The sequence below is a fragment of the Cnephaeus nilssonii genome, assembly GCF_951640355.1.
Source record: "Cnephaeus nilssonii genome assembly, chromosome: 17".
Taxonomy (NCBI): Eukaryota; Metazoa; Chordata; class Mammalia; order Chiroptera; family Vespertilionidae; genus Cnephaeus; species Cnephaeus nilssonii.
Genome location: NC_137088.1, coordinates 15,886,594 through 15,902,537, shown reverse-complemented (window position 1 = coordinate 15,902,537; position 15,944 = coordinate 15,886,594). Strand labels below are relative to the sequence as shown.

General features: G+C 38.0%; 1 protein-coding gene across 3 annotated transcripts in view; it reads left to right on the top strand.

The window, feature by feature from the left end:
- The window catches only part of ZCWPW2 (zinc finger CW-type and PWWP domain containing 2), an 81,706-nt gene that overhangs the window by 39,062 nt on the left and 26,700 nt on the right, over positions 1-15,944 (top strand). For all 3 annotated transcript variants that reach the window (XM_079794912.1, XM_079794913.1, XM_079794914.1), the window contains 2 exons: positions 3,636-3,753; positions 10,868-10,914. In XM_079794912.1, coding sequence (XP_079651038.1) covers positions 3,636-3,753; positions 10,868-10,914 — 165 coding nt within the window. The remainder of the gene's footprint in view (positions 1-3,635; positions 3,754-10,867; positions 10,915-15,944) is intronic.

The window sequence follows — 15,944 nt, the reverse complement described above, 5'->3', positions numbered from 1 at the left end:
GACTGGGTTTTTACCCTGGGGGAAAAAAAAGCCTACTTGTAATACCCAATAAATATTTACTGAGCTCCTATTATTTGTGACTCTTCTGGGCTCAGAAGTGAACAAAACAGACAAAATTTAAATGCCCTTATGAAATTTAAATTGGTGGGATGAGAAATAGTAAACAAGCTAAGTAAATAAAGTTATGGTATGCTGGTTGTTGCTGAGTGTTATGAGGAAAAATTAAGAAAAAGCAATAGATAGAATAAAGGAGTAGGGTGCCAAGGGGTGGAAAGACTACCACCTGCCTATTATTCTAATCTTCAAAGTCCCTTAGCTAGGAAATCCTGCCCTACCAATCAAATACCAGTGGTTGGTTAATAATTTGTTTTGATTGTATTTATCCCTTTCACTTATTCCAGAAAGTGGTCAGGCCCCTAGTATTCCCATGTCTCCTGGGAGTTTTGTTGTGGGGACCAAAAGCAGAGCTTGTCTGTATTCTTGACCTGAGTTCCTTGAGGATGGGAAAGGTGGACTGGGAATGAGAGGCCAGTGCTTCTGAGAGGGACAGGCAGGAGCAGCACAGCAGAGAAGAGATTCTGTCAGACTTGGAAGAGGATAAAAGTCTGTCAGTGCCCTGGGTAGTAGCAGGACCTCAGAGAAGGATGGCAGTCTGGTGCACTCAGGGAGATTGAACCCATGCCATCATGGTTCCCAGCCTCTTTAAAGATTCTTTTGTCCAGAAGCTGTTAGACTGCCTGACTTCAAGGGACCTGAACAAAGATGTTATTCATGTAACCACTGTAGGTTGCAAAGTAATGATCTGTCCTCACTCTTCATTCACCACATTTTTTTTCCAATTTATGTGAACCTGGGGAAAGTAAGGGATGGCTCCAAAAATGACTAATATCAATCATCCTTTTTGGATTAGGGCTTTCTCATTCAACTTAGCAAAAATAAGATATTGTGACATTGCGTACACATTCAAGTTTGCGGAGTAAAATTTATCCTGCTATAATGTCAGGCTATTATATCTTGATTAATTCTCATGTAGAGAAGCAATCTTAACATACAAAGCAGCAGGCCCTGGCCAGTGTGGCTCAGTTGCAGTTGGATGAGCGTCATCCCATGCACCAAAAGGTAGCCAGTTCGATTTTTGGTCAGGACACATGCCTGGATTGTGGAGTATGTAGAATGAAGCCAATTGGTATTTCTCCCTTCCCTTCTCTCTAAAATCAGTAAAAAACATATTAAAAAGTTATTTAAAAAATACAAAGCAACAGAAGACATGAATTTCTGCCAGATTACAGATTTCTCTCCACTGGCTTTACTGGTGGACAAACACATATGTATTCTTTTCCTTGAACTGGACACTCCATATTAGTGTATGGTGATAACACAAACCTTATTCAGTAAGTCGAAAGTTACTGAGAAGTGTCATTCAGCTTCTTCCTCAAATCCTGGGAAATGTAAAAATGATATTAAGGCCTTCTGTCAGCCAATAACACTTGATTGAAACAAGACCATATAGGACAGTAATTTACAAACTTTTCAGTTTTGGACACGGCCAGGAATTTTCTCAGACATAGAGCACTATCTTCCCCTGTCTAACCATTTGTTTAGTCTCCAACCTCATGCTTACTCCAAATATTTGCATGCTGTTCATCTATTAAGAATACATCTGTCAAGTATTATTTACTTTCATAAATTCACACAAATTTTTAGACTATTTATCTTCCTTCTCTTTCCTTGATGATTGCAAAAAGAATGAAGGACTTGATAACTGGAATATGAAGGTGCCCAGCCCTTTCTATAGTCTCATCTGAAGTCATTGATCTTAATTCTTGACTTCATAAGTTTTTAGCTCCTTGAAAATTTGCTAGTTACCTTGAAAATGTCCTTATTAAACGAATGTATTTAAAAACTTGTCTGTGTTTTGTTTTGGGGTGGGAGATAAGATGGAAGTTCTAAATTTATTAGGTATGGTCAAGTCTAAGTGAAAGGCATAGATCTTTAAAACTACAAAAGCTGAGGACAGCTTGGCCAGTGATGCCCATTGCTTACAGTATCACTGGAAGACTGAAAGAAACTGGAAATAATTGGTACCTTCTATACGTTTAGAATGTGCACCTATCACTTCTTCAATTAAAAATCAAACTCGTGGAAAATGCAATCCATAAACTGAGACTAATTCTGGAATTCGCAATTCTGAGTCAACTTTTTGAGTTTAAATGTTTAATTGTTTTACCACTAGGTGGCACATACTTACTGATAAATTCTTAAAGACCCTCAGGTTTTCCAAAAAGCTCTTCAGTTACCCAAACTTAGCAAACTTCACTGTAACTACATATTGCATTGATTTTTCTCAAGAAATTTCTTTACCTTCAGTTGTTTAGTGCTATATCAGATTTTTGGTGATTTTTCTCTATAACTTCTTAGCATTCTTACAGCATTTGAGTTGCAGAAATGTCTTAAGGCAAATACTAGCTAAGATATCTTTAATTTAGTGTAAATTTTCTAATGTTTATTGAATTGTATATCTCTACTTTTCATATTTTTCATGTGAAATAACTTAAAGAATGAAATTTAAAGATTCTGTGTACAAAGTAGATTTTTATTTGATTATATTGCTTCGCTGCTTTTAGACCAAATAAATCAATGTCCAGGACCACATGCAATTTAAGAACCAATTTCTGAATGCTTTTATAATATGCAGAGAGATTAGGCAAATGGGTACTGTGGAGAATACAAAAATGAAATATTATGTATTGCTTCTGTCTTCAAGGATCTTTCATTTTATGGGAGGAGATAGTCCTGAATGCAAATTAACTATAATATGATTCAGAATGTAGTAAATAATTAAATGAAAATATTAAGTGTAATGAGAACTAGATAGTAAATATTAATTTGGAGACTCCAAGAATAAAGTGGAATTTGAGAAGAGCCCAAGTAATTCTTATAGTCATTTTTTACCTAGAGAGTCTTCAGTTGTTTTTCTTTTCTAAATACATTTTTGACAAAACTAAATAAACATTTAGAGAAAAGTTCTGTATTCAAGTAGAATAACATTTATTGAGTGCTTCCTACTCTACTAAACTGTCATCTATTATTTCATTGAATATTCATGAGACCTTTTGATGTATGTACAGCTATCCACATTTTATAGATGAAGAATTTGAGGCACAGAAAGTTTAAGGAACTTGTATGAATATGTCAAGTGTCTTCCATAACACCAAAACTAGATGTGAATTGAATTAATTTTCTTACAATAAGAAACTTAGCTTTTCAATTTTTGCCACTTCAGCATCATTGCTATATTACTTAAGAGGGAATCAACATTATTCTAATAAATGTGTTAACATTGACTACTTTGTTATATTTGTAGCCTTAATTTTTATAACTTTCTAAGTTTTATGTGAATCATATTCAAATATCTTGAATCAAGAATATGACCCTTTTGGCTATTAACATGCAAAATTTCTACAACTTTGCTGTATTCTAAAATAATAATACAATAATAATCAGATATCAGAACCTAAATAATATATTGTATAATGCTTTAATTAGATTTGGGTCCAGCTCAACAGCTAAATCAAGTGTATATGCAAACACAATTATATATTTACAATGAATCATATTTTTCTATGTTTCTGTAGCCAGGAAAATGTGAAAATAAAAAGAAGAAGTGGTATATAAGTGCGCTACAAGAAGCATACCATCTTTATGGATATTCTCCTGAGCAAAGATTGGAAATGTGCTGCCTATCAAAACAGGGTATATGATTTTTAATTTTTTGCCACCCCAAATAAAGATTTACTCAGATCCATGCTTTCCAAAATGTGTATGCTCATGTAAAGATCTTTTTCTTTACTAATACATCTTTGTCCACTGAAAAATTACTTTTGTGTAGATTAATAGTATATATTTTACTCTCTGAAACTATTTTCAAATGACGATACATACACTCTATTTATTTTTTATTTACTTATTATTTTTTAAATATATTTTTATTGATTTCAGAGAGGAAGGAAAAGGGATAGAGAGACAGAAACATCAATGATGAGAATCATTGATTGGCTGCCTCCTGCACACCCCCCCACTGGGGATCGAGCCCGCAACCCAGGCATGTGTCCTTGACCGGAATCGAACTTGGGACCCTTCAGTCCGCAAGCTGATGCTCTATCCACCTAGCGAAACCGGCTAGGGCCATACACTCTATTTAAATACAGGGATTTTAATTGGTGTGTCTGTCATCTTTGCTCTTAGATTAACTATATAGGTCCTCTTGTATATTTCAAACCATATATTTCAAAATTGGAAACTATGGCTTTAAAATATATTCCTGGGGTGAAACTTTCATTGGATGTGCTGTAGTATTTCAGAATAAAGTATTTTTAAATAAATTCAAGACAGAGATAAAAGGTAATCCTCAATTATCTTTTTATTTTTTATTTATTTTTTTTAAAAAATATATTTTATTGATTTTTTACAGAAAGGAAGGGAGAGGGATAGAGAGTTAGAAACATCGATGAGAAAGAAACACCGATCAGCTGCCTCTTGCACACCCCCTACTGGGGATGTGCCTGCAACCAAGGTACATGCCCATGACTGGAATCGAACCTGGGACCTTTCAGTCCACAGGCAGATGCTCTATCCACTGAGCCAAACCAGTTAGGGCTCAATTATCTTTTTAATTAGGTGAAAAAATATAATATTTTCTAAGAAATTTTTTTTAATTATAAATATTTATACATAGCTTTTTAAATGGATTCATCATAAGGATTATAGTAGGTATAACATTTTTAAACTCTAAAAAATTATGATTATCACATAAAATGTTGATTTTCAATAAGCTTAAATGTTTTTAAATGTTTCTTCTTAGTAATCATAATAATTTTCTGTCTTACGAAGGCCCCTTTTCACTTTATCGCAGTAATTTTTTTCTCCTTTGGAAAAGTTTAATATATACATTTTAAAACTTACATGTAAAAACATTTTATTTGAGAAAATCCTATATAATAAAAGCCCAGCAACCAAAACTGTGGAATGACCAGAATGACCAGAGACCAGAACACCACGGCCCCTCGCCCAGGCTGGCCCTGTCCCCACCCCCCAGGAGTGGTTAGGGGTGATCAGACAGGCGGGCGACAGTTTAGGGGCGATCAGGCAGACAGGCAGAGGCGGTTAGGGGTGATCAGGCAGGCAGGCGAGCAGTTAGGAGCCAGTGGTCCCAGATTGAGAGAGAGATGTCCAACTGCCGGTTTAGGCCCGATCCTCAGCAGGATCGGGCCTAAACCGGCAGTTGGACATCCCCAAAAGGTCCCGGATTATGAGAGGGTACAGGCAGGGCTGAGGGACCCCCCTCTGTACATGAATTTTGTGCACCGGGCCTCTAGTGTTTAAATATCAATCCAGCCCCCTAACTTTAGATTTTAAAGCAAATATGTAGGTTAGAAATGAGTAGAAAAAGAATAACAAGACATTACTCTGACTTACTCTTAAGACCAGGAAAAGAGACATTTATAATCATAAATGTGATTTTATTCCTTGTGCTGTAAATATAATGTCTCCGTTATTAGCAATAAAGGTTGAATTCACTCTGTTGTCACAAATACAATTATATGCTTTGCATGGACTATAGATTTCTATTATGTAACCAAAATAATATTTGAATAATTTAGTTTTTTAAAACATTAATGCCTGAAGTAATATAGTCATTTACTTTAAAAATTATACTACAGCCATTTCACATGAGCAGTAGACCCACTCTTCAAGTAAGTTACGGAACTGTCTTTGCCGTTGTTGTACATGGCGGGGTATTTATGTCTGAGTCTTTGAGCATGGGTCCTCTCTGGGCTTGTCCAGAGAGACAGGTTATTTTCTCTCAGGTCTGCAGCAACAGAACATTTTCTACTGGAAGTCTGATGATTTTTGCATGTAGAATCTGATGTGATTCAGCCTGATTATTGAGAGCCTTATGTCTAAAGCCTTTCATTTTCTCTGAAGTAGCAAAAATGGAGGGGCGGGGACAGACTACTATGAGTGCAGTCTTTGCCATAACTGTCTCCCTCCCTTTCTTTCACCCTTCACTATCTCCATAATAGACAATTTAGTCCTATGTCTGCTCTGCTTTCAGGGTGAATTCTAGTATGCATTTAGCTTCTTATTCTGTTTAAAAGTAGTGTGAGAGATAATTAGCTACTATTTAGATACTTTACAAAAGGTGAGTAACTCACCTGCAAACCATTTATTTAATCCCAGCAACTTTGAGGATATCTTCACTCCAAAATGTCTTCTTCCAACCCAGAAATAATTACTACTAAATTTTGGGCCTCATTTCTTCCTGCCCTGCAGAAATTGGCTCACGATTATGTTTGATGCCGCTCTTTCTTTGTTGACATCTACACAGTCAGTAAATGACATGTAAATATAGACCCAGTCAGACTTTGACAAATTTTAAAGTTCTGTCCACATGATTTGGTTGTCCTGTATCTGTTGTATTGACTATTACTCCCAATGAGTGATTCTTCTTCTGGGATTAGGAAGCTTTTTCTTATATTGGAACATTCATTATAATTATATTTTTAAAACGAGTGGTCTCTTTATAATTGAGCCTTTTGTATTATTATAGAATTAATATTTTCTTACATGCTCTATATTTTAGAGTAGATGTTCCTATCTCTACCTTTTTTCAGAATTATTTTTTAAAAATAAACTTAATTTTTTAGAGCAGTTTTAGGGTCACAGCAAAATTAGGCAGGAAGTACAGTTTCCATACACTCCTTACCTCATCACTATCAACATTCATCATTAGAGTAGTGGATTTGTTACAATCGATGAACCAACTTTGACACATCATTATCCCCCAAAGTTCATAGTTTACATTAGGGTTCGTTATCTGTGCTGTACATTCTATGGGTTTTGGCAGATGTATAATGGCATGTATTCACCATTGTATTATATCATACAGAATCATTTCACTGGCCTAAAAGTACCCTCAGTTCCATTCCTCCTCTTTCCCCATCTCTCCACCAATAACTGGCAGTCACTGATCTCTTTACTGTTTCCATAGGTTTGCCTTTTACATAATGTCATATAGTTGGAATCAAATAGGATATAGCCTTTTCAGTTTGGGTTCTTTCACTTAGAAATATGCATTTAAGTTTCTTCCATGTCTTTATAGCTCTTTGTTTTAGCACTGAAGTTTATCCATTGACCTACTGAAGGACATTTTGGTGGCTTCCAAGATTTGCCAGTTATGAATAAAGTTGCTGTATACGCCCATGTATAGATATTTGGGTGGATATAAATATTTTCAGTTCCTTTGTTAAATAACAAGGAATACAACTGCTGGATCATGTGGCAAGAGTATGTTTAGTTCTATAAGAAACTGGCAAATTATCTTTCAAAGTGCCTGTGCCATTTTGCATTCCCACCAAGCAGTGAATGACAGTTCCCGTTGCTCCACATCCTCAACAGCATTTGGTGTTGTCATTGTTCTGGATTTTGGCCATTCTAACAGGTGTGTTGTGGTATCTCATTGTTTTAATTTGAAACTCTCTAATGATATTTGATGAACAGCCTTTTTCATATGCGTTTGCTATTTGTAAATCTTCTTTGCCCGTTTTTTATTTAATCCAGTTGTTAATTTTCTTATTAAATTTTAAGAGTTCTTTGAATACTTTATTTATCAGTCCTTTATCAGATATGTATTTTGTGAACATTTTCTTCCACTCTGGGAATTATCATCTCATTCTCTTAATGTCATTTGCAGATTCATAATTTTTATGAATCCAGATTATTATTTATTTTTTATGGACTTTGCTTTGGTGTTATATCTAAAAATTCATCAGCATACTCAAGGTCTTCTAGATTTTCTTTTATGTTACCTTCTGGGAGTTTTAGTGTTTGCATTTTAAATTTAGATGTGTTATCCATGTTGAGTTATTTTGTGTGAAAGATGTAAGGTTGGTGTCTAGATTAAATTTTTGGCATGTAGATATCTAGTTGTTGCAACAGCATTTGTTGAAAATACTGTCTTTTCCCCATTATATTGCCTTTGCTTCTTTGTCAAAGATCAGTTGGCTGTATTTATATAAGTTTATTTCTGGGTTATCTAATCTATTTCATTGTTCAACTTTTTATTAGCTTTCCCAATACGCACTGTCTTGATTATTATAGTTTTACTAGAGGCCCCTATGCACCCGTGGGGTCCCTTGGCCTGGCCTGTGCCCTCTCACAATCTGGGACCCTTCAGGAGATGTCAGAGAGCTGGTTTCAGCCCGATCCCTGCAGGCCAGGCCGAGGGACCCACTGGTGCATGAATCCATGCACCGGGCCTCTAGTATGCATATAAGATCTTTGGTTAATCTCTTTCCACCCTCCCCTCTTCCCTCCTTCTCTCTGAGATTCATCAATCTGTTCCATGTTTCCATGCCTATGGTTTCCGCTCCTGCATTGAGTGTTTGCCCCCTGGTGGTCAGTGTGTGTCATAGCTACTGGCCAGTCGGCCGGTCGGCCGGTCCCTTAGGCTTTTATATATATACATAGATTATAAGTCTTGCAGTCAGGTAGAGTCAGTCCTTTGACTTTGTCCTTTTCGTTATTGTGTTAGCTATTTTGGACCTTTGCCTTTCTATATAAACTTTAGAATCAACTTGTTGATTTCCACAAAATAACTTGTTGGGATTTTGATTGAGATTGCATTGAATCCATAGATCAAGTTGGGAAGAACTCACATCTTGACAATATGGAGACCTCCTATCAACAAATATCTATAACTATACTACATTTATTTTGTTCTTTGATTTTGTTTATCAGAATGTTTTAATTTTTCTCATATAGATCTTGTTGATGTTTTGTTAGATTGATGCCTAACTATTTCATGTAAATGGTAATGTGTTTTTAATTTCAAATTGATGGTAAATAGGACTTTATGTATTAACCTTGCTATAAGCTACACAGATTATCATGTCATTTGTGAACAAAGTCGCTTTTATTTTTTCTCAATCTGTAATCTTTCTTTTCTCCTCTTGTCTTATTGCATTAGCTAAGAATTCCAGTACAATATTGAAAAGAGTAGTGAGGGGGAACATTTTTTATTTATTCCTGACCTTAGTCGAAAAGCTTGGAGTTTCTCACCATTAAATATGATGTTAATTATAGGTTTTTTTTGGTAGATTCTCCTTATCCATTTGAGGAAATTTTACTCTATTCCTAGTTTGCTGAGGGCTTTTATTCTGAATGCATGTTGGATTTTGTGTGCTTTATCTGCATCTAATATGATCAGGTAACTTTCCTTCTATAGCTTGTTGACATCATAGATTACATTAATCGATTTTGAATGTTGAACCAGCTTTGTACACCTGGGGTAAGTTCCACTTGGTTGTGGTATATAATTCTTTTTATACATTGTTGGATTTGATTTGCTAATATTTTGTTGAGATTTTTTGCATCTATGTTCATGAGAGATATTAGTCTGTAGTTTTCCTGTTTTGTCTTTATTTGGTTTTGGTATTAGAGTAATAATGGCCTCATTGAATGAGCTAGCAAGTATTTCCTCTGCTTCTGTCTTCTAAATTAATTTGTAAAGAATTGATATAATTTCCTCCTTAAATGTTTGGTAGAATTTACCAGTGAACCCATATGGGCTTGATACTTTTTATTTTGGAAGGTTATTATATTGATTCAATTTTTAAAGTAACATTGGCTGTTTCTTCTTGTGTGACTTTTGGCAGAAATCTTGGAAAGATGGGGACTTATAGTCAGATGGGTCTGGCCCCACTTCATGACCTCAGGCAGAGTATTTAACTTCAATGTTCTCAACTGTGAAAGTGGGATGGGCTACATACTTTGCAAGATTATCATGAGGATTAAATAAAGTAATCCTATATAATAAAAGAGTAATATGCAGATTGACCATCACTCCAACACACAAGATGGCTGCCCCCATGTGGTCAAAGATCCTGCCCCCATGTGGACACAAGATGGCCACCACAAGATGGCCAGCAGGGGAGGGCAGTTGGGAGGGACCAGGCCTGCAAGGGAGGGCATTTGGGGGTGACCAAGCCGGCAGAGGAGGGAAGTTGGGGGTGACCAGGCCTGCAGGGGACAGCAGTTAGGGGTGACCAGGCCAGCAGGAGGGGGCAGTTAGGGGCAAACAGGCTGGCATGGGAGCAGTTAGGCATCAATCAGGCTGGCAGGGAAGTGGTTAGGGGGTGATCAGGTTGGCAGGCAGAAGCGGTTAGGGGCAATCAGGAAGGCAGGCAGGCAAGCAGTTGGGAGCCAGCAGTCCTAGATTGTGAGAGGGATGTCCCAGATTGGAGAGGGTGCAGGCTGGGCTGAGAGACACCCTCTCCCGCCCCCACCCCCCCGTGCATGAATTTCGTGCACCGGGCCTCTAGTGTCTATATAAAGTCTTTATCTTGTGTCTGGTATGTAGTAGATATGCAAGTAGAGGTAGCTGAGATTTAATTCCAGATCCTATATACTCTAGAGCAGCGGTCACCAACGGGTGGTCCATGGACCACTGGTGGTCCGTGAGGTCCAAAAGGTTGGTGACGGCTGCTCTAGAGCACACAAACTGACCAGAATCTAGAAATAAGATATATGTGATGCTAAATAAAGGATATCCAATCAACCAGTCAGACTTAAGAAAACATGTTTGTTAAATTAGTATACAAATCCCTGATGTTATTATTATTACTTTTGAATTACTGTGTTCTACTCAAATCTGGTAAGCTGAGTGTATTAGCATTCCAATCAAAAGAACCACTGAAAACACATCACAGTATTAGAAAGTGGAAAATTCTGATTGTGTAATTTTTCATTTATTTGAACAGGAGCATAGGTACTCTTTTTGAAGCAGCCATATTTTATTATCTTACAGATAAATCCAAAGCAGATGTCAAAGTTGCTGTCATGGCCAACAAAAAGGTAAGATGATGGTTTATGATGTAAAGTGTACAGACTTCAAATTCCATTTGATTAATACAATTTTTTAAAAAATTAAATGAATATTTAAAAACAAAATAACATAATCAAATATTTCTTCTAAATATTTTTAGAAGAAATGACTGTTTTCTTTTTTAGATTGACACTAGAAATTTAATATTTATGGTTATATCAGTGTTACAGAATTATCAGAAGTTAGAATAGAAAATTTTAATTTAAATACAAATTTTATTTTATTTACATTATTGTTCACATGTATACTCTCATATACTAAAATATTTTATATTTTATATGCCATGTTATAATGTGTGCAATCTCATGGAAAATATAAACAATTCATATTCACAGCTTAAGTGATATTTACCTTAAAGTTAAGTGAGAACAGCAGCCATTTGAATTAATTTAAACCTAGAATTTTGGGGGGGCGGTTTATAAAGTCACTAGCATTCTTAAAGAATTTGAAAAATTTAACACGTCATTCAGTGTATTGTGTGCAGAGAGATGTTTAACTGTACTTACTGTCAAAACTATGATAGGGATAGGATTAACCCTGACATTGTCTTCAAGAGACAATATTCTTAATAGGATACCACTGAAAAAAAGCAGAGTCAATGCTTAAATTCTTCTGGACAAATAATATATTGGTGTCATAAGAAAAAGAATTGTGATTGAAAGGAAAGCCTATACCTGTGATATTTTCTGTGTTGAGTGATGGGGTTGGTGCAGAGTGGATCCAGGGAAGGTTGAGTGTAACCTGGGGGAACAGAAAAGGATGTTGGGCATGAACCAAGATGAACAGGCAATGAGGTGAACATTTTTTGGTGTGTATTCTGAATATGTATATTTAATGAGTCCTTTTAAAATCAGATTTTATTTTACTCCTTTGCTTTGGGCTTGTAAAAAGAATCTGGACTTTTTACTTGTTAAGTAATATTGATGTGCCTTTGCAGAGAGGGATGCAATATCATAGAAGGCAATGTTGCCCTTTGAAAAAGAAAAGAAATAGGACTTGTGTGTCTGTCTGAAGATTTGGACAGGATTATGTGAGGTAGTACAGGATTGTTAATGTGGATGGAATTGTTTATTGCAGTCTCTGCTAAAGGATACTTAGAATAAAAAATGACAAGGTTAATAATAACTAGCATCCTATATAATAAAGAGGTAATATGCAAATTGACCATCACTCCAACACACAAGATGGCCGCTCCCATGTGGTCAAAGATGGCCACCACAAGATGGCCAGCAAGGGAGGGCAGTTGTGGGCGATCAGGCCAGCAGGGGAGGGCAGTTGTGGGCGATCAGGCCAGCAGGGGAGGGCAGTTGGGGGCGATCAGGCCTGCAGGGGAGGGTAGTTAGGGGTGACCAGGCTGGCAGTGGAGGGCAGTTGGGGGTGACCAGGCCTGCAGGGGAGGACAATTAGGGGTGACCAGGATGGCAGGGGAGGTCAGTTAGGGGCAATCAGGCCAGCAGGGGAGCAGTTAGGTGTCGATCAGGCTGGCAGGGCAGTGGTTAGGGGGTGATCAGGCTGGCAGGCAGAAGTGGTTAGGGTCAGTCAGGCAGGCAGGCAGGCGAGTGGTTGGGAGCCAACAGTCCTGGATTGTGAGAGAGATGTCTGGTGGGATTGGGCCTAAACCAGCAGTCGGACATCCCTCGAGGGGTCCCAGATTGGAGAGGGTGCAGGCTCGGCTGAGGGACACGCCCCCTCCCCCGTGCACAAATGTCGTGCACCGAGCCTCTAGTTATTATATATTGCTTTACTTTTTTTTTTTTACTAATAAATATTTATTGTTCAGATTATTACCGTTGTTCCTCTTTTTCCCCCCTATAGCTCCCCTCCATCCAGTTCCCCCCCTGCCCCTACCACTCCCCCACTGTCCTCATCCATTGGTGTACGATTTTTGTCCAGTCTCTTCCCACACCCCCCACACCCCTTTCCCCCCAAGAATTGTCAGTCCACTCCCTTTCTATGCCCCTGATCCTATTATATTCACCAGTTTATTCTGTTCATCAGACTTTTTATTCACTTGATTTTTAGATTCACTTGTTAATAGATATGTATTTGTTGTCACTTTGTTGTTCATAATTTTTGTCTTTACCTTTTCTTCTTCCTCTTCTTAAAGAATACCCTTCAGCATTTCATATAATACTGGTTTGGCGGTGATGAATTCCTTTAGCTTTTTCTTATCTGTGAAGTTCTTTATCTGACCTTCAATTCTAAATGATAGCTTTGCTGGGTAATCTTGGTTGTAGGTTCTTGCTATTCATCACTTTGAATATTTCTTGCCACTCCCTTCTGGTCTGCATAGTTTCTGTTGAGAAATCAGCTGACAGTCGTATGGTAACTAACTTGTAGGTAACACTGTTTTTCTCTTGCTTCTTTTAATATTCTCTCTTTGTCTTTTGCCCTTGGCATTTTAATTATGATGTGTCTTGGTGTGGTCCTCTTTGTATTCTTTTTGTTTGGGGTTCTCTGCGCTTCCTGGACTTGTAAGTCTATTTATTTCAACAGGTAGGGGAAAGTTTTCTGTCATTATTTCTTCAAATAGGTTTTCAATATCTTGCTCTTTCTCTTTTTCTGGCACCCCTATAATTCTGATGTTGGTATGCTTGAAGTTGTCCCAGAGGCTCCTTACACTATCTTCATATTTTTGGATTCTTTTTGCTTTTTGCTTTTCCATTTGGGTGTTTTTTTGCTTCTTTGTATTTCAAATCTTTGACTTGATTCTTGCAATCCTCTAGTCTACTGTTGGATCTCTGTATATTATTCTTTATTTCAGTCAGTGTATGCTTAATTTCTATTTGGTCCTTTTTCATATCCTTGAGGGTCTCACTAAATTTACCGGCGGTTTCTAGAAGATTCTTGAGTAACCTTATAACCGTGGTTTTGAACTCTATATCCAGTAGTTTGCTTTCCTCCATTTCTTTCATTTGTGACCTGTTTCTTTGTTTCTGCATTTTGGCTGCTTCCCTGAGTTGATAGAGTGGCTTTGTGTGCTAGGTGTCCTATATGGCCCAGTGGTTCAGCCTCCCTAATTACCTGAGGTAGACACTCTTGGTGTACCCCTTTGGGGGCTGTGTGCACAGTCTTGTTGTAGTTAAGCCTTGATTGTTGTTGGTATCACTGGGAGGAATTGACCTCCAGGCCAATTGGCTATGAGGATCAATTGTGTTTATGATGGGAGAACTTCTGTGCTGGAGACACCCTTATGGGGCAAGACTTGCTTCAGTGGGGCTTTGGCGCTCGCTGAGTCTGCCCCCTGAGTGTGTCTCTTATGGATCTAAAGAGTTGTAGTCTGGATGGTCTCTCTCTGACCCCTGGGTACACTGGCTCTTGGTACTCCAAGGAGAGAGGCCACCCAGCAGGAGCTACAGAGAGATCTGCAGATTCCTTCTCTTTTTGTTTGGGGTTTGGAGGTGCCCACATGAGGCCCAGCTGTGAAGCAATGCAAGCTGCTGTGGGGCCTTAGGTCTTCTTTTGGAGGCTCTGGGGCTCTTTGACCCAGCTGCAGTATGTTATGTTTCAGATTGCAAAGGGCCTAGCCATTCATATGCAAAAGCCTCTGCACACAGCTTGAGTGGGGTTGTAAATTGGGTGGGGCGGGGTCTCAGGGAATCACCAGGGTGGAGCAAACATCAATGGCTGACCATCAGCCCTGCCTGGAAGAGGTCCCCGGGTCTCTGTGTCCCACAGCACTGTGCAGGAACAATGATCGCTGCAAGCACCTCTGAGAGAAAGCTGCCCTCGAGTTCCGCCCGATGCCAGACAGTCCAGTTTCTCCCTGTATGAGTCTGGGTCCCCAGAGTCTCGCCCGGAACTGGAGTTCAGAGCAGTCCGGAGCTTGAATCTCCCTCCTGATTGAAAAAGACAACAGCGTACTCAGTTGCCAGCCCTTTCCGCAAGTGCGCGCGCCTCTGTACCTCTGCACTTCACTTCTGCACCTCTGCACCTCCTCCAAGTTTCAATGTGCTTTTCTCTTTCCTTCTAGTTGTATAATTTCCACTCAGCCAGCCTTCCCGTGGTTCTGGATGATACCGGTTTTGTCTTTTAGTTGTAGTTTTGAAGTGGTTGTGCGAGGCAGCAAGTTCAGGTGTTTACCTATGCTGCCATCTTGGTTTATCCCGCTATATTGCTTTACCTTTACCAGTGATTCTCAATGATGGTGGTACTGTGCTTAGTAAAGTGTTATTCAAAGTGTGGTCAAGAGACCATAGCTGTTCTGTGCACTATTTACTTTTGGTCTGTAATGAGATGAGAACAAAAAGATGAGAGTAAGAATTTATAAGTTTGTATAATAATTTGACAGTAATTTTTATCTGTTGAATGTAATAATAAAATGGAACTTGTGTTTTGTATTTACTTTTTATTTTATTTTTTTCTAGTGACTTTTTTCCCCATGGTGATTTGAAAAAAAGTTTGTAAGGTATAGATCTTGAACAGATTGGATGGAAAACTGCTCCTTTTCCATAGGTAGTTTGAAATACATTGTTCTATGGGCTCTTTTAGGAATTTGTGGAAAAGTATGTATTGTGATATAGTAATTTGGGTGAATACAAGGCATTTTTAGGGCAAATCTTAAGGACACTGAATATCTTGCAATGAATGGAACAAACTGTATAATAAGAACTGCCCAACAGTTGGCATGACTTTTGAATACACCACTGGACGACTCAACAAAGTTCAGATATACCTGTGTAGTGACATAATACAAAATAATATGGTAACATGTTAGACAAGAAGGCAAGGGATTTATAAGGCTTATTATGGAGAGAGAAGTTGAAATGGAATAAACATACTGTTCTTGAGATCATTGAATACTTTACTTATTCTCTACTCAACATATTGTAACATTTCAACTATATATTTAGCCATAAAGGGTAGAAATGCAGTTACTCAGAGCTCTGTCTGCAAGTCTCTGCTCATCTCATAGTCCCCATCCTTCAGCTCTTCATCCATGTGGCTACTGTTAAGATAGATGTGAGTTGTGTAGGTGCACCCACCTGACCACATCTCT